Source organism: Macrobrachium rosenbergii, chromosome 37 (assembly GCF_040412425.1).
Source record: "Macrobrachium rosenbergii isolate ZJJX-2024 chromosome 37, ASM4041242v1, whole genome shotgun sequence".
Lineage (NCBI taxonomy): Eukaryota > Metazoa > Arthropoda > Malacostraca > Decapoda > Palaemonidae > Macrobrachium > Macrobrachium rosenbergii.
Genome location: NC_089777.1, coordinates 43361446 through 43381348, shown reverse-complemented (window position 1 = coordinate 43381348; position 19903 = coordinate 43361446). Strand labels below are relative to the sequence as shown.

General features: G+C 37.6%; 1 protein-coding gene across 1 annotated transcript in view; it reads left to right on the top strand.

The window, feature by feature from the left end:
- LOC136825533 (thioredoxin-related transmembrane protein 1-like) overlaps positions 1 to 12984 on the top strand; it is an 80690-nt gene extending 67706 nt beyond the window's left edge. The window contains exons 4-6 of the mRNA XM_067082106.1: positions 3019 to 3138; positions 3387 to 3467; positions 12527 to 12984. Coding sequence (XP_066938207.1) covers positions 3019 to 3138; positions 3387 to 3467; positions 12527 to 12799 — 474 coding nt within the window. The 3' untranslated portion in view covers positions 12800 to 12984. The remainder of the gene's footprint in view (positions 1 to 3018; positions 3139 to 3386; positions 3468 to 12526) is intronic.
- Positions 12985 to 19903: the final 6919 nt, after the last annotated feature.

Genomic DNA, 19903 nt, shown 5'->3' with positions numbered 1-19903 from the left:
GCAACCACTATTGTTTTATGATGACTCAAAAAATATTGTTAAAGGCAGCAAACATAGGGGTTACCCAAGGATAGACCTGCAGCTGTTTCAATTACCTATTATTCCCTGTAGGGGGTTAGTGCTGTCAGTGAACCTCAAGCAGTGCAGTATAGGCAGTACTTGGGTTCTTTGCAGCATCCCTAGCTGAAACCCCATTTCATTCTTTTGCTCTACCTCGATTCATATTCTCTTTCTTCCATTTTATGTTCCACCCTCTAACAATTGTTCCATGGTGCAACTGTGAGGTTTTTCTCCTGTTCCACCTTTTAAAACCTTATTCTCACACAAATACAAACCCTCAGTCTTTACATATGGGATTAACTTTCAGTGAGCTGGTAATCCGGCCGTAAAATATTTGCAAGGTTGGTTATGGTAACAGAGAAAAGGTGGGTTTTTTCTTATTTCCAGGTGAGGGTTTTGTATTCAGTTTGTACAAAGCTACTTCTTGCTTAAACCTAGCAAGTTTTTCCCCTCTCCCTCAACACAGAGGTTGACATCGCAAGATCTTTGACAGTGCGGTGGTCCCGACTTGCTCTCTTAAACCAGTGGGGATTCCTGTCTACAGTCCCTGTCTTGTATCTTGCCCCATCTCTTGGGGGGGGGCGGGGGTGAGTTGAAGGCTCGCTCCCTTCCCCCCTCTGAATGTCGCTCTTGGCCTCCTGAGCAGTGGAGGTTTTTGCCAGGAGGAAGCATCAGAGGAGGAAGAGTTTTTTCCTCCAATGGCTGCTTCTCAGTCTCCTGGTTCCTTCTATGCATTCTTCCTCCAGTTGCTGCTTCTTCCTTGGAAGATTTTACCCTTTCCCATTCTCCCATAGCTTCGACTTTGGAAGTTTTGGGAGAAGGGTCAGGAGATATTTCTCTCTGGGTACCCCTGCTCTTTTCGGGTGGGGAGGTTCCCCCTGCCGTGAGAGAATAGGCAGTGTCATCTTGTTCTATTTCAAGATCAAAGGTGCAGAAGATATGTGGACTTTCCTAGGCCTGCCAGGAGTGCCAACCTTGGGTGGCCTATTTTTCCATTTCCTGTCCTGTCACTTGACTGTGTCATCCACCTTCAACAGTTGCCAGCCCTGCTGCTCTCCCCCTAGACTTGCTGTAGACATCCTGTTCTCTTCCCAAACCTTTACATCAGAGAGGTAGATGTTCCGTTCCTGGACACACCATCCTGAGACAACTTCCACAACCCCCACGTGCAACTGCCGTGATGTCATTATACAGCTGTACAGTATATCCGTACTGTCACGTCCGCATGAACTAGATTTCTCCTAGTTTAGCAAGAACGCAAGAGATGACGAGATGCTGAGGAGCCAGGCTGAATGGCCGACTAAATTGGAGTAACTGCACGTACGTGTGTCTTCATGGACTCGGACGTTCAACAGGACACGGTTGTGGGAGCTGGAACGACGATCAGAGGGCTTCTTGGGAGAGTGTGAACAGGGAGGAGTTCTGGAATGATGGAGACTAATGCCATGGACATGCGAGCTGTGTTGCCACTTCAGTTTTTGGTATACCCTGACTAGCGTTTTGAGTCGGTGGCTGCAGCGGCTAACCCATTCTCCTCTTAGTGGTCCTATGGCTCTGGATCTGTCGGCAGCGTATCCCATTCAGAACTTTGGAACCCCTTCGGTGGTGGTGGCTTTTCTCCTGCTCCATTGGCAGCGTATCTTTCACAGAGCTTTAGAGCCTCTTCCTCAATGGTGACTTCTAGCGCTCCATCGTCTGATGATCTCATGAAAGCAGTAGTTGACAGAGTCGACATCATTTTTTGAGAGAAGCTCACCCATGTTGTGAAGAATGTCGCAGGTCTCCCTCCAGGAATACTTTGTGCCTCAAGCATCAACCAAAGGACATTCACATGCACTTGAAGAGGTTGTGTTAGGTTAGTTAGGTACTTAACCTAACTTAAGCCTAGCCTAACTAGTTCTAGTCTAACCTTACCAGACCTGCATTTCAGTATTCTGGAGCTACTTGTCTGATGGCATCACCCACAAGGTAGTCTCTTGCTCTACAAGGGAGTAGGTTGGGTTAGGTTTGGTTGGGGACGTAGCCTAGCCTAACTAGTTCTAGCTTAACCCTACCAATCCTGCACTTCAGTATCCTGAGACTCCTTGTTTAATGGCTTCAACCAGAAGGTAGTGACCACCCCTCATTCTCTTACCTGTGTCAAAAAGTAAACTGCGTAGAACTGAATGTATACCTACTGGGTGGGCAGTTCTTCTGCCCCCCACCATCGGTAACTGTTACTATAACCAACTTTGCAAAAGTTTTACGGTTGGATTTCGAGCTCGCTGAAAGTTAATCCCCTATGTAAAGACCTCAGGTTTGTATGTTTTAGGAAAAATACAAAGTACTTTAAAAATTTGTCTTTTTACTCCCAATTTTCCTTTCAGTGCTGAGTGACTTCATAGGTCCCAGCACTTAGTAAATTTTAAATTCCAATTCTAATTCCAAGTACCTGTTATTGAAATGAAGAAATTGTCTTCAGTTACTAAATTCAGTAGGTGCTCAAACTCTTTGGTAGATATGAAAATGAGTTGTCATTTCCATAAACAAATCAATAATTATTTTGATAGTTTTACATCTGTTATGTGATGAAAAGCTTTGAATTTCTCATGTGTTATGTAATAAACGCTTAGAATTTCTCAGCTTATATTCATTTAGACAGTTGGTTATGAGGAATGATGAATTTAGATGTGTAATTTGGCATATTTGTTAAGATAAAATGGGTAAAATTGGAATGTTTTGTTCATGAATCTTCAGTAGACCATACTTTGCACCTGGTGAGGTACCAGTTTTTTAAAAGTTTTTTCATATTCATCTTGTATGTATGATAGTGACTTAAAACACTGATAATGAGAATTTTTTTATTTAGAATTGAGAAGTGAAACTATCTTGGTTTTTCTACCTTGATTATTTTTATGTCCATTTATTAAAAGTGTAATTATGCTTATATATGTTATTTAAAATCTTTTTGCATTTTAGCTGTCAATGGTACTACGAGGGATCCATTCTGTGCTGGTGGAGGAATATGGACTGCCTACATGGGGATCATATTTAGTCTTTGCATTAGCTACAGTTGTTGTAGGTGCTCTTCTAGGCCTGGTAAGATTTTATTTAATTTGCAAAAGTGTTAAGCTGGAAGTCATGGTGCTGTTAACGGGGGTTTTTATATTGTTCTATATGCTTTTTTTTTTTTTTTTTTTTTTTTTTTGCCAAATTGATTTTTGTAATCTGTCATTTTTGGCGTTACCAATGTTATAAATGTAATATTGTACTGTAATGAAGTTTCATTGCTATAAACATTGTGTAAACCATTTTCTATCTTCATATGCCATTTTTTTTATTTTCAGATCTTGGTGTGCATTATTGATTTCATGTTCCCTCCTAAAGCTCCAGGATCATATCCCCCTGCACCTGGCCTTAAGGATGATGTAAGTTTCACTTCTTATTTGTGCTAAGCATTTGAATTTTGATTGGTTTAGTAATTGGACAATGTTGTAATTTTTTTTCTCTTAAAGACAGCTTATGTAAGTTTAAGAGGGGTAGAGCAAGAGTAGTAGACTGTGTCATCAGTTTTGGGGAGTAAATCAGGCGATCATTTCTTAACCAATACATTAAATTACTACTAGTGTTATTTACAAAATTTACAGTGCATCCAGGTTGTTAACTTCCAGTCCTAGAAAAACATACTACTGAATAAACCTACCTAACCAATAACTAAGCTTCCTAAATACCAAATCAATCAACAAACCCAATAATTTTTAGTCTTTCCCTTTTATTTTAATTTTTTCATAATAAATGCATCCTGTGAATCACTTTACGAGCGACCAACTCAAGCGTATTTAAATAATAGAAAGCTGCACAGACACCACCACTGCAACCTCTCAAGGCAATCCACTTATAGACTGCGCAATGTTCCATTAACATCAGTGGCTTTATACTGCAGTCTTTCATAATAACACTTCTTGTCCTGGCAAACCCTCTCACTGCATTGGATCTGAAGTGAGAAAGGTTCCCCTTAATCCAAACTAGAGGGAGAACAATGACTAAAATATTCAGTATTCATGTATTTCATGAAATTTAAAGATTACTTAATGTAATCATAAATACAGTACAAAATGGCCAATGTACAGCCACAACATTCCTCTATCATTGCACTCACTCCATAATTCAGTGTTAACCCAAACTTATGTCTTTGCCCTAGTATTTACTTAACCCTTAAATGCCGAGCCTCTATTTACAAAAACGTCTCCCGTATGCCGGCGGCGTTCGGGAGTTAGCGCTGAAGCGGAAAAAAAGTTTTTTTTAAAAAATCACAGCACACTTAGTTTTTAAGATTAAGAGTTCATTTTTGGCTCCTTTTTTGTCATTGCCTGAAGTTTAGTATGCAACCATCAGAAATGAAAAAAATATCATTATCATATATAAATATTGAAATATATGACAGCACAAAAAAAATTTTTCATATATAATTTTATACAAATCGCGCTGTGGGCAAAACGGTTAAAGCTAACAGATTATTTTTTTTTCTTTGTATTTTACACTAAATTGCGATGATTTTGGTATATAACAAATTGTAAAACGATCAAAGCAACACACAGAAAATATTATCACAATATGATGCATGAATCAGTAACGCCATGGACGTAAAAAAATGTTTTTCAAAAATTCACCATAAATCGAAATATTGTGCTAGAGACTTCCCGTTTGTTGAAAAATGAAGCTAATTGATTGAATATTACTTGACTGTAAGTGTTTTAGCTTACAATTGCAGTTTTCACCATTTCGTCGAGTTAAAGTTGACCGGTCGAATTTTTCTATTTATCGTAATTTATATGAAAATATTTCAAAACTGATAAAAGCTACAACCATGAGTTATTTTCTGTTGTATTCTACATGAAATTGCACACATTTTCATATATAAAAGTTTATGTAACGACTAATATAAAACGGTGCAAACATTACAACAATGTGACGAAAAAATTTCTGAGATGTTCGGCCGAGTTACACATGGACGTAAGGAAAATGTTTTTTCAAAAATTCACCATAAATCGAAATATTGTGCTAGAGGCTTCCAATTTATTGCAAAATAAAGGTAAATGATTGAATATTACTAGAATGTAAGAGTTTTAGCTTACAATTGCGTTTTTCGACCATTTTGGTCGGGTTAAAGTTGACCGAAGGTTGAAATTTTGGCAGTTATCGTGATTTATGTGAAAATATTTCAAAAGTGATAAAAGCTACAACCATGAATTATTTTGTTGTATTCTACATGAAATTGCGCACATTTTCATATATAAAAGTTTATGTAACGACTAATGTAAAATGATGCAAACATTACGACAACGTGACGAAAGAATTTCTGAGATGTTCGGCCGAGTTACCGCGCGCAGACGTAAGGAAAAAGTTTTTTTTTTTTCAGAAATTCACCGTAAATCGAAATATTGTGCTAGAGACTTCGTTTGTTGCAAAATGAAGGTACATGATTGAATATTACTAGAATGTAAGAGTTTTAGCTTATAATTGCGTTTTTTACCATTTTGGTCGAGTTAAAGTTGACCGAAGGTTGAAATTTTGGCAGTTATCGTGATTTATATGAAAATATTTCAAAACTGATTGTACATGATTGTACTTGAAATTGCGCACATTTCCATATATAAAACTTTATGTAACGGCTAATATAAAACGGTGCAAAAATTACGACAAAATGACGAAAGAATTTCTGAAATTTTCGGCCAAGTTTTTAAAAAAATTCACCATAAATCGAAATATTGTGCTAGAGACTTCCAATTTGTTGCAAAATGAAGGTAAATGATTGAGTATTACTAGAATGTAAGAGTTTTAGCTTACAATTGCATTTTTTGACCATTTCGGTCGAGTCAAAGTTGACCAAAGGTTGAAATTTTTTGTAGTCTACGTACGGTACGTCCACTTGTCACCCGACAGACAATTTTAGTCGACTTACGATATGTCCAGTTGGCGTTTAAGGCTTAATTGCTTACCCCATCGCAAAATCAAATTATTGTAAGGTGAATTATCGTAACTCGAGCACTACCTGGGTACCTGAGTATTTTAATAGTTTTATCACAAAAAGTGCATTTAGTCATGAAAATTATATGAAAACACAGTAATTAGTGAACATTTCTCAGTGAAAAATACAGCGAGTTGGCGAATATTCCGTGAATAATGTGTACATATGTTCCATAGAGAAATCCGTGAATCATGAGAAGGCGAATACATGGGGTTTACTGTATATTTATTATAAAATATTTACGAGATGTCATTGGATGGAAAATTTGGACAACATTCACCCATGGCATCTCAAGGCAAACTGATCTCTCTACTGTAATGACTAGCTATGTTAGAGTTGGAGTAAAAATTGCCATGAGTCGTTTATGGCCCGTGGAAGTGATATGAAGAGTTTTCCTTAAAATTCATTCAAACTGTCTGGCGCGAAGTCTAGAACATATACGTATGTTACCCGGAATCCACCCCAAAGCTATAAGTAAACATGTATGTATGTTACCCATCCACAAGGGGTTAACTGCATCATAGGTTTAACACATCTTTCGTAATTCATAACATACTCACTTGGAGACAGACATTCCTATACTCCTTTGGGTGCTTACATGATGCATTTGTAAGGCATTCGCAGCTTACAAATCCCATTCATTCTCCCTATCAGACATCATATGTAACAACTCACTTTACGTCCTAATTGTTCTTTCAGCTAACCCATTTGCGCTTGACATATACAGCATTACAGTGTTATGCTCCCAATCTTTCACCATACAGAAAAAAAGTATACCTTAGTTTAACCAGACCAAATTTCCCAGTGAACTCAGGTCCTATATCTCTCAACAACTCCTTGGTGTACTCACAAATTGGGAAAATTACTTTGCTTACTACATTGGCAACAGTCGCACTTCTTTTACCTCTTACCAGTGCTGCATAAGCACACTTACTCAAATGTTCAGCCATAACAAGCAGCACCACACACATCTATCTATGAATAAACCTTCAAAACCCTTGTAACATCACACCCCAGTCACTAGCAGGAATCTTAAATTGTACACACACTTGCACTTCTCATATCGCAGTGCAAACTGTTTACATCCCGTAAGTATCCTCAAGGGTCGACAAATCTGTCTCACCCATTGTTACTGTTCTTCTATCATCCCTATAAAATGTACCATACAAACTTGTTTATTCTGCATACATGATATTATTTGCCAACCTTTCTGAAGCACCTCACTCCCTATGGTAGCCTTAGTATCATTCATTTGGGATGAATCTTACCTGCTGTTAAAGAAAGCTTATATCTTCACGCTGATAGGCAAGCTGGCATTCCAACAAAAGAAAAGATCGAATGGCTGCCCAGATGACTGTCTCATACACCTGTTCTCTACCAGGTGTGTTTCAAATGTTTTAGCTCGTCAGAATTCTCTCTGTTGCCATTGTTTAGAAGTGCTCGTTGGTATTTCGTGGTTTTGGCTGTTAGCTGCTTTGTACTGTACAATTATTTGTCCAGGGATGCACAGGATGTTCATTTTTGAGGAGATAGTTACTACACTGCTAGCTGCAGGGGTATAAAGTGTGATCTTGAAAACAGATATAAGGAAACTAGAGATTTTCGAAGGACTTTTATGCTTAAGTTTGTTGTATAGGAAAAGAAGGGAAACATTGCAAAAGCAAATAGTTAGGTCAGGTCATAAACCTGTTATTTCTCCCCCTTCTCCAGTTCCTTCATCTGCAGTTGTCCTTACTCACTGTGGCTTTTTCCTCTGCTAATGCTTTAGCTAGTACTGAGACTTCCTCTTTAGCTCTGCCTTCCGCTCCCCTTTGGTTCAGGAAAAGCATACTATTGAGAAGTTAGAACCGGAAATAAACCTTGTTTTGGTCAGTAAAAAGTTTTTCAGAATTCATGTTGGGGAATCATTCCTGGTCCTTCCATAGTGTGCAACCATTTATGCATTCCCCTGCAAGAGGTAATGTGTCTGTGCCCTTGCCCATATGTAGCCCAAGCTTAAGACTGCCCTGTGACAGTAGGAAGAGACCCCTGCTAGGGAACCCGGTTGGTTCTCATGGCAATGTGGTTCTGTGCCCTCCGTCACCTGCCTCTCGTTTTTCATGCTCTGAATCTCATTTAATGTCTTGGCCAATAGATAATTTTATATAAGTAACTTACCCAGTAATTACTTAGCTAAGAGTTTCTACTTGAACGGCAGCTTGAATTTTGAATTCCACAGTAACGATTCTTTTGTTTGTGTAGGTGACAAGACCCTGCCCACTTTCGGGGTAAGACAGAGGAACAACCTAGCCAATAGCTCAATTTGTTTCTGCTGCTTGTGTTGTCCACACACGGTGTTGACAAAGCGGCTTGGTTTTTGGAACAATTTTTCTACCCATCTGGTTAAGTATTTTTGTTATGGTAGCCTCTCGGCATTGCTGTTTAGTAATAATTCCTGTTTTTTGTGACTTGTATATTGATTTTGACCTGATAGTTAGGTATGTCCAACTCTAGCTCCTCTAGTTACCGGTCTCATATATGAGCATATGTTTGTTTGGATTAATTTTTGTGGAATTTTCCACTTATGCTAATATTTATTAGACCTGTTAAATAGGAAAAGATGTCATAGCTGGGATTGGGTTTGTATCCAAAGCTAAATAGTGGGAACTGTGGTAGGACCATCAACTGCCCCGATAATGTTAGGACCAGAGTGTTATCAGATTGATAGCTCAAAGGTGGAACTATTCTTTAGGGCTGGACCATGGATTCCAGGTGGGTCTGGTTCTCGGGGTAGGACTCTCGCCATTCTGTCTGATTTGCCCATAACATGATTAGGGTGGGATTAATGTATTCTTTTAATACTCTCAGTCCTAGCAAGTGGGTTTGGCTTGCACTTGGGCCGCTCTATAATCATGTTGTGCCATCCCCTTTAGGGTAGGGTAGGGAGCGGACATTTGGGAGTCAGTTCTTTCTCACTTGTGTCATTGGTGGAAGAATAAACTCCATGAAAAGCTGATGATATCTTTTTAAGGTTTTCAGGTTTATTTAGTTTTTTTTTTATACTTAAATCTTAAATCTGTCTTTTTAAAGATTCAAGTACCCATGGGCCCTTTGATGGTAGTGACTCAGCACAGTTGGCAACTGCTGGAATTTCCTCTGACGACCTTTCTCTGGAAAAATCAAATAAAAATCCTAATGTAATTACACTGGAACCTTATGCTCCAGTACAAAGCAAATAAAAAAAAAGCAAATATCTTGACCCAACCTTGACTCACTCCGAGGGAGTTGGTCAAGATTCCTGACCTTAGAAACAGAAGAAAATATCAGCATTAAAATTAGAAAACTTCCTATTGAATCAACATTCAACTACTGAAATGTCATTCAGACAAATAAAAGGTCAGATGTGGTTGATGGAAACCACAACAAATAATGAATCAGAAAATTACTTAACTATAAAAAATATTGATAATATAAAAGTATATATAAAAAACATGACAACATGAGTAGTGTACAGGGTGCCATAGTACTCCCTGATAATGATGAAGAACCAATAGAAAAGAATATATTGCTGGACTCCCTTAAAAAAAGGTACAACAATGTACAAGATTGTGAAATATACGACATAGCCAGTGGATGGAGTAATGGAAAAACACTGAGAGTAGCAAAGATAAAATTTGAAGGCCATGAGTTACCCTTAAAAATTAAAACGATGGGCCAAAGCAGAGAACTGAGACTGTATGTTCCAAAACCACTACAGTGCCAAAACTGTAGTATGTGTGGACATACAAGGAAAAATTGCCATAATACATGTACATGTGCGTATTGTAGATCTGACAAACATACCACACAGTGGAGGTATGGTGAACCAAAATGCGTGAACTGTGGACAGAATCACCATGCACCATTCAAGATTTAAGAAGTGTATGTATTATATATACAATACAGAATTAAAATTACTTCAGGAAAGAATGGGAATGCCTATAAAAGAGGCCAAATTAGAATTAAAAGTTAGAGGAATGCATGATCCCGCTAGGAAATGAACATTTTCTGCTATAATAGAATCAAACACAAACAAAAATGGAAATAGGTAAGAGTAACAAAACCCTGGTACATAAATCCCAAGGAAAAATAACCGCTTTGCAAACCAAGAAACGTATGCAAATATTTGTTCAAATTCGTTTGAAGTATTAAGAGAAATGGAAGCACAAGACGATAATACAAGGACTTGTGACTCTTGGTTACTTCTTACAATCTGTAGAGCTGGAAGCCCTGAAATCTTATTGCTTAGGATGGAATTTGGACATAGCCTTTAAATTTTGATGTTAACTCAGTTTGAGCCTTTGGATAAAGCTTCCCTTAAGAACTTAAACTTTTAAAACACTTTCCTTTAGCGCTGCTACAGCAGAGTGTATTAGTGATTTTCAGGCCATTTCTTGTAAGGCTTTGTTCAAGGGGAGATGTCTTCCCCCCCCCATTGTTTAGGGCTAAAAACGTCGAAGCAAAGCCCTCCAGATTTGTGACAGTGCCTAAGTGAACTGCTTTCGCAGGCAGCAAAGAGAGAGCACTGCTATTTCCTGATTTATGTAGAAAGACAATCCTTGAAGAGGTTAAGAATTTATTCTTTGGTGTCAGGAGGCCAAATACTCATATTTTCAAGAATGCTATCTTTTTTTATGTTATATAATCAAAGCAGTACACGTAGAGTCAAATCCTGAGCATTTGCCATAGTTGAAATTAGCACCTCATAACATCGTTGGTTTGTTTGCAAGACATTAATTTTATATAAGAATTGTTAAGCCCTCAATCTTACCATCAGATAGGGGACAGTTTTCTCCTAAAACACAAGAATCATCCTTTCTCTCCTAACTTTAAGTAAAACCCTCAATCTTACCATCAGATAGGGGACAGTTTTCTCCTAAAACACAAGAATCATCCTTTCTCTCCTAACTTTAAGTTTTTAGGAAATAATATAATCATAAGTTTCCTTTTTAACCTTTTTTTTCGGACATTTTGTTTTTCAGTGTAGAAAATTAGTTTCTTCAGTGAATGACCCCATGGAATTTCTAAAGTATTTTTTTTTCTATAGTTAGCACATATAAAAGTACCATACTGCTTCCCTGTGTAATTTATTGTTATAACTCATCAGTTTATTAAACTTATGCACTATTCAGCTACATTATTTTTAGATGTGATGCTTTTTGCTGTTCAATCTCTTAAATTGAGTAAATGTACAGTTAGTCAAGACTGGAAATTAATGGATCACTGTCAGTTGTGGGTTATTTTGGCTAGTTTAAGTGCAAGCTATATTAAGAGGTCTTGAGTACTTGTCAGATTTTGTTACCTATCAGAAGGACAGAGTCCAGAAGCATCTGATAAGTTGAGTGGCTCTATTATTATTATTATTATTATTATTATTATTATTATTATTATATTATTATTATTATTATTATTATTATTATTATTATTATTATCTGAACCTTTTTTCATCAGCTTTTTCCTTATAGGAGTAGAGGCAAAATGAGTTTTGTCTACTTTTCTTTGTTGCATGCCTTTTCTGCTTGAACTCCAACCAGGTATACGTGAGGTCTTCATCCTGCCACTTCCATATCTGACCAACTGTTCTTCTTCTCTACATGTAACATCTCAACTTCTTATTCATAATACAGTCTTCCTTCTATAATTTGGTCATGAACCTTAACATTTTTAGTCACACTTATTTCAAAATTTACCCTTTTCCTTGTTGGTACCCAAGTTTCTGTTGTAAAGAGTAAACCAGGCCTCATTTACCAATCATTAAGTCTCTGTTCTCTATGTTATGGAACATTCTTATATACCAGTAGTTTAGCTGTCTCTTACTGCATCCATTTGCTTTCTCAGCTCCTGTTACATAGTCCTTGTAGTATATTCCCAGCATTGAAAATCGCTTTCTTCTTGTCATGTAATCTTGAGCAGCTTGTGACAGCATCTTGTACATTGAGTGCACTGATCTGAGTCCATCCCCATATCCTGTACATACAGCTTACCAGCCACTTTTCTTACTATACTGATGTTCATTTTTGGTCCTGTCCCTTCCGCTCTTCCACCTGTTAAACATTTCCACCACTTTCTCCTCAGAGTCTGCATGCAGTAATGGAAACACTTGATTACATGTACAGTATTTAAATCTCATTATGGAAATAAATTTGGTAGTAGGGTATATAGTAGTTAGAAGAGTCATTTCAAGTTTTATATATCCATGCCACCAAACATTGAAGGGGTTAACTGTGGTATTTGTTGCTTTTCTTTGCAATAAAGTTACAAAGTAAAAGAAAACATATGCAGTACAAGTAATATTGTATTTAATTTTCTTCAGATTATGTAAGTCTCAGGAAAGGGAAAAATAGAGAGACCTGGGGAAGTACCCATATAATGTTTAAGGGAAGACTTGCGTTATATGGACTTGAACAAAAGATAATTTCATGAAATTGTTTCTATTAACAGGATGAAGATTTGGTTGAAGATGTTCAGGATAAAATGAAGGTGAATGTTGAGGAAGCAATTTCATCAAATGACAAAGATGCAATGAAAGATACAGGTGAAGAGAGAAATGATGGTGCAGAAGAGGAGGATGAAAATGAGGAAGAGAAAATGGTGAGTGAAGGAGAGGATAAAGGACAGAGTTCTCAAGGAGAAGAAAATGATTCTCAAGCTGAAGATGATGCAGAATCAAAGAGCTCGCCAGAAGTGCGCCGGCGCCGTCCAAGGAAAGATTAGCACCCTCGTCTGTGTTACTAGATATCAATTTAGATATTTGTCGGTTGCTGGGCCGAAGGTGTGGACATAATGTATCTAGTTACAATTGAAGTTTCTATAACTGACTGGTTTGATAAAAGCTCAAGATATACATAAAATTAGGATCAAGTATTCATTTAGCATCAAACCATTATAAATAGGACCACGAGGAATCGTTTTTCTTTGTTGCCTCTTAATGTTGCTAACTGGTGAGAGAAATGTTAAGAATATTTTATACCTAAAGAAGTTTTGCCAAAGAATTAAACTGACCGTATATATATATATATATATATATGTATATATATATATATATATATGTATATATATATATATATATATATATATATATATATATATATATATATATATATATATATATATATATATATATATATATATATATATATATATATATATATATATATATGGGTTGTTCAGCTTCAAGGAAATACATGATGATGACAAGATAGCTTACCTCAGCATTTAGAAAGGGGTTCAAGGTGCACCTTTGCCTATTTTCAGAATTTTCCTTCTCTATGTATTTTTCCACTGACCAGGGCTTTCATTTTGTCTATGCTGTAATAGCTCTTTTCTATATCTTCATATGTGGCACCACTACACAGTATACATTATTTTCCTAAAGTACTCTCTTATCAGAATTGTGACGCTACTTCTCGCTTAAATATCTTTACTACTACGGTCATATGCCCCAACAGTTTAGTTTGATGGAACTAGTATGGGATGTATGTTTGTGTATATCTTTAATTAAGCTTACTCTTGTTGATTCTTAATGTTGAGATAATTTCATTGTGCATATTCCATTATATTTTTGCTATTAACAGTTCATTAAACATTCAGTGATGGTAGATGACTAGGAAATTGAGTGAAAAATGAAATCTGTTGTTATTACAACTTTAATTTTTTTTTGGGGGGGGTGGGTTATCTTTGGAATAAGGGTGTGGGGAATGCCCTGATGTAAAGGTAGCTATTTGAATGCGAATAATATGTCTATTTTTTGTACTCCCTCTCAGTTGTTGACAAGAATAGCTTGATAATTAAAATGAAAAGAAGAAATCAAACATTTATGATGTATTTCTGATGCCAGTTATTGTTGTGCAATCAGTTTTATTGGAATGTATCTACTCAGTAGACAGAAGTAGAATGGAAAATATTTCCTCACATTGTAAGCATTAAGCACCTCACACCAGTTTTGCTCACTGAATGTTTAGTATGTGGAGCTCTTAAATAACATTGTGATAATAATTCAGTGTTGAACATGTAACAAAGCTACTAATTTAAATTAGAACAAAACAGTTTGAGACATTTCTGTACATGTCAGTTTTTACAAACTTTTTTTCCTTATGATTTTAATGTGTTTACAGACTCAAAAATTGATATTCCACAACATTAATAAACTACCTTTCTTTTATAGCTGATCTCATTTTAATTTTTTATCTTTTTCATTTAAACTTACACATTTGCCATTGCATTATCATAGCCATTTATCTTTAAGAGAAGTCGACTGTGTTGCAACCGGTATAACTGGTAGCTAAAACCACCTTTGTACATAGAGTATACATTCTCATACAAGGACTATTTGAGTTGTTTGTTTTGGGTATTGAGACCAACATTTACCTCTGTAAACAATAGTTTTTCTGTGATACTCCACAGTGTGTCAAGATAAATAGTTTATTGTAAGGGATACCAATTTTATGCATCTCTTCTCCTAGACGTTACTAGACACCTTATGTTATCAGAACTATGAATGGAGTTTAGCTTTATGAGCAGTCCAAATCTTTTGGGTTGTTAGAGTTTTCTCACGCATTTGATTTGGCTGTTGAATATTAATTATGTTGTCACTTCATTTACTTGACACACTCATGAGTTGTAAAGACAAAAGGGGGTTTTATCTTGAGTCCTTTTTATTATTTCAGTACTGTGTCAAGTGCATGGATGCAGTTTCAAAATTACCATCTCTCCTGTTAAGGGTTCTATCTTCCATTAGATATAGCAGTGATATGGGAGTGTCTGTTCGATGTATATTTAGTCTTGACAAAGAAGCACGACTTGGGTCAGCTGTGTCTGGCAAAAGAATGGCTGTTGAATTTGTCTGATATTTTCATCACTAGGTGTAGTGATAAAATAAGTGATCATTTGTTAAAAATCTTTTGTATCCTCACTAGCGATGTGCTTGGGCAAGAAAGATCATCTCTTACTGCAATAAATTACATGAAATTAAAGCTACAGTGTTTGGTGCTCTTTTACGTCTTTGAGAGTTTGTTTCTGATTTACCTTTAGGTATACAAGCAATTTTTTTTATGTCATTTTCAAGCCATGAATTTTCTTTGTCCCTGTGCATCATTATGGCATTACTGAATAACCATAAAGTCGTAATACTGTAGTGATGTGGTTCTCTTTCTCACCTGCATTCATATTACTGTACGTGAACTGTACTCCAGCAGTATGCTATTATTCTAGTACATGCTTTGTATGATTCTGTGTGCATAATTATTTTATAAATAAAAACATTTTATAGGAGTGCTTTAACTATTCATCCTTCATATGTACAGGAAATATAAAAAATTGTGTATGAAATCTATTCTCAAGTTACCTCTGGTCCCAGAGCTATAGGCCCAGCTTCCCCTTACCCCTCACCAACAATATTAATCCTAAGAATGATATTTTCTTGAACATTTACATTTCTACATATCAGTGATTCCTCTTTCCCCAGTGTGGGATTAGTGCAGTCAATAAACTTCACGTAGTGCACTGTAGGCAAAGCGAGAGGGTGTTGGCAGAGTTCTTTCAGGTCCTAGCTGCATCCACTTTTAAGCCTTTTACTTTACTTCTTTTCCTGCTTTCTTCAATGTTTCTGCCCAGCCTCTCTAACTAATTTTTGCAGCTGTGTGGTTTACTTCCAGTTTTTTTAGATCCTTTGTTTTGTTGTCCAACCACTCCAACTGCTTCTTTTCACTATCTTGAGCACTAACAGCTGGAAGTGCTTTTGCTTGGCTTAATAGACTAAATTTCATAAATCAGTTTCTTCTTTTATAATTCCATGGAAGTTACTGTCAAGGCACCTATTTGACACATTGTACTTACTGGTCAAGTGTCTTTACAGACCCCCTTTTTCTGCCAGCTGCCATACTTTGAATTTTTCTTCTATTTCCATAGGTTCTCTCTGTTATGTACAATATAGAGAGCTGTTTATTATGCATATAGCTGTCTATCTTCCAGCTCTCTTTGGTTTCAGTTTTCATCCTGCATTAAGGGACAATATTTTGGGCCATTGTTTAAGTCCAGAAACTCTTTTAATAAAACTGAAGGGTGCTAAATTTGGTATTGCAAGGTTTTTAGAACCTGTGAGCTAATGTTGGTCTTCAGTTGTTTTGGGGTGAGAAGCAGCTACTCAGAAAAATATTAGTTGTAGATGTAGAGGAGGTAAGACAAATATTAATGCCCAGAAAATCATGGAAAAGGCATGGATGAAAATGCAGACGATATGGGAATCCATTCAGAAAGTGCACAAAACTTCATTCAACGCATAACCACAATCGGGGAAATCTGAAGTAAAAATGGGAAGCATTTCTATCTGCATATGCATTTGGGAGATTCATATTAGATGTAGCAAAGGAAATGACACCATAAGAGGTATGTCATTAAGACCCTGCGTGATTGAAGCTGCCTGTCAAGATGCTCTTGCACAAGTAGGCAAGGTAAGGAAAGTAAGGAACTTACTTTCCTAACTTTGAGCTGTCAGTTCACTTCATGTGGTGCACTGTAGACATTACTAAAAGGTGTATGCAGCGTCCCTTTGGCCTCAGGCAACTCCTACTGTTTTTAGCCTTTTGCTTTATATCCATTTCTGCTTTCTGTTACTGTACTTTTTAGTGTAATTGTGAAGTCTTCTCCCAGTTTTACGTTTAGATCCTTATACTTCTCATTTATTTTCTGGATTTTTTTACATAGCTGTCCAACCCCTCTTGATCCCTCAGTACATCACCATCAGTGTTGAATGGGTGGGAGTGCTCCACGGCTTGGCTTTATAGCATAGCAAAATGATAGTTTGATTTGTAAAAAATTTAACCCAATTTCAGAACATTTATCATTGAAAGGAAAACCAGCCAATATTAGCTTGGGCTGAATAGAGCTCTTATATAATTTTTTCAGTATTTATGTAAAATACCAAGAAAGATTTAGTTAGAAACAAAGGCAAAACAAAGGGAATTAATGACAACACTGGCCGAGGACTACTGAAATGTTAGGACAGGACAGAGGGAATAAATGTTTAACAGTCATTATTTGAATGATCAAGCAAAATTTCAAAGAATGTGTATAGGTTACTGTTAAGTTCACTATAGCTGATGAAGTAAATGTAAACACCAAGATGAAAACTGTTTGGAATACCCTCTAAGGAAACGTTGAAATAGTGCTGTAATGACCTATACCAGATGAGAATTTGAAGAGAAAACATTATTTGGAGCCAGAGGAAAGAAATCTTTTTAATATAGACCATTACAGGGAAAATCTTTATGTAAAAAGATGATGATGAGAAATCAGTGAGCTGTATAGACTGAACTGTTGGATTAAGCAACTCTCTGTTCAGGTTGGAAGGATTTAGCATCACTTTTGGTGCAGAATAGTTTGCTTTAATAAATTACACAAAGGACTAGGACTACTATGTGTTTATTTGCAATCCGAGTACTGACAGATTGATATGCTGCAAGACTAAATTTATCACAGGTCCACCTGACAAAGCAGTCACACGTTATGCATGATGAAAATAAATCAAAATGAAAGTATTTAGTATGTATACAAAACTTCTGTTTCTCAACACACTAAGGACATCAGCACCGAAGGCTGAAGTACTTTTAGGAAATTGTATCCCTAAGAGGTAAGGAACCAAGATATGAAGTGTTCAGTCTCAAAAATAGATTGGGATTTTCTGGGAAGATGATGATAAAAGAAGAAAAGCAGTTGATTGGCGAGACCGTAGACATCTGAGTCAAGAGGGCAGTCAGTAGAGGGGGTCCAGATATGATTATGGAAAAAGGACATAAGGCACGTGAGTACCTGAACCAGATGGAAATTCAAGCAAGTGAAAAAGCAAGAAAAGAGAGAAATTACCAGATATAAACTTGCCAAGTATTTTTTTATTGGAGTATTTTACTTTATTTTAAAGTCTTCTCAATATGCTTAACCCCGTTGATGTGGGACCACCTTGACATGGTGAGAGGGCTCTTAAACCCCAGGAATTTGTTCCCAGGTATGAGTCCATGAGTCTCATAAATTATATATTTCTTTGGACTAATTTTTTGGAATTTTCCACATTTTGTAAAATTTACTGGACCTGATAAGTAGGAAAAGATATCATAGCTGGGACTGGGTTTATATCTGAAGCTAAATAGTGGGAACTGTGGTAGGACCATCAATTGCCTGATAATGTTCGGACCTGAGAGTTATCAGATTGATAGCTCAAAGGCGGAACTATTCTTTAGGGCTGGACCACGGATTCTGAGGGGGGGGTTCTAGTTATCGGGATAGGGCTCTTGGCACTCTATCCGGTTTGCCTGTAATATGATTAGGGTGGGGATGATTGTATTCTTTTAATATTCTCAGTCCTAGCAAGAAGGTTTGGTTATACTTGGGCCACTCTAATCATGTTGTGCCATCCCCTGTGGGGTAGGGTAGGGATGCAGACATTTGGGAGTCGGTTCTCACTTGTGCCATTGGTGGAAGAATAAACTCCATGCAAGGCCCATGATATTTTTTTTAAGGTTTTCAGGTGTAAATTTTTTTATATATAAACTATAATTTGTTCTGATATGATATACAAACCGTCGGTCCTTTACGTTAGGAATTACTTTCAGCGTAGGCTGGAAACAGCTGTTAAACTCTTGAGCAAGGTGGTTAGGCAGTAACTACCGCCAGGTAGGCGGGAATACCCGCCCAGATATAAACATTCCAGTTTGCTTTCGGCCATCATGCATTGCAGACATGGTTTCGGATCTCTTTGCCAGACTGTCGTTAAGCTCTTCTTAAATGGGATCTTAATGTATTTTTGTGTATATATTACATGTGTTTGGTATTTATTAATACAAACCCACGATTTGTGATAACCTTGCATATTGACGTTCCCCTGCGTCTGTGTCTTGGGTTTGACGGCCAAGGGCATATTTAGAGGGGTGTAACCAAGTGGTAATGCTTCTCTTCCAGTAGCCCTTTATTTAGATACTGAAGGCGTTCCCCTGTACAATCAGAGATATTAGATTGGGATGTAATGTCTTCGCTCCCCTACATTGATCGGGATGTAAGAGTTCGCTTCCTTTCTTGGGCTCCCGCTGTCCATGTGCAAGGACATGACTACTTCCTTCCTACTTGTGCTGAGTGTTGTTTTCGCCGCCTGTGCTTGGTGGCCTCCCCTCTGTCCTTCTCTCTCCCCGTGGGTTCTTCCTTATCCCTCCTTCAGTTGAGATCTCTCTCCTTCGCCCTCTTCACTTGCTCGTCGGGTGAAGACCGCGAGGGGGCCAGGCCCCAGGCCACTGGGCGACCTCTTCTGGGGTACCTCCTCTTGCTGCGTAGGGCAGTTCCCCTCGTAGCGAGAGGAGCCTCACTCTACTAATCATCTTTGCTTTTTCTTTCAGGTTAACAGTGAGCATCACAGACGCAGCAGTAGTTGGCTGGATATCTCAGGGGATATCTTGCATGGTGGAGTCCCGACATTCATTCATTGTTGCTTCAGGACAGACCACAGTACCTGGTTGGAATGACAGTTCCACATCGGGATTGTTCCAACTCTGTTCCCACTGATGTGTAGATTGATCGCTGTCATTGCTGGCCTTCATTATGCTGTGGCACTGCTTCTGGTGTATCTGTGGTCCATCTGCTCCTGCTGTTTCCTGTGTTGTGCTCCTGTTAACTCGACGACAGTCTCTGGGCAGCTCTTCCTGGTCTCGTGCCCCAGCTGCCCTGATCGTTCCTGTCGCTACTAGTGACTTTCTTGTGACGTTCCTGGCCGTTGCTGTAGCTTCTGCCTTCCGAACCGCTTCCGTAGCTCCTGCATCAGCTGTCCTGATCATGCCTGTT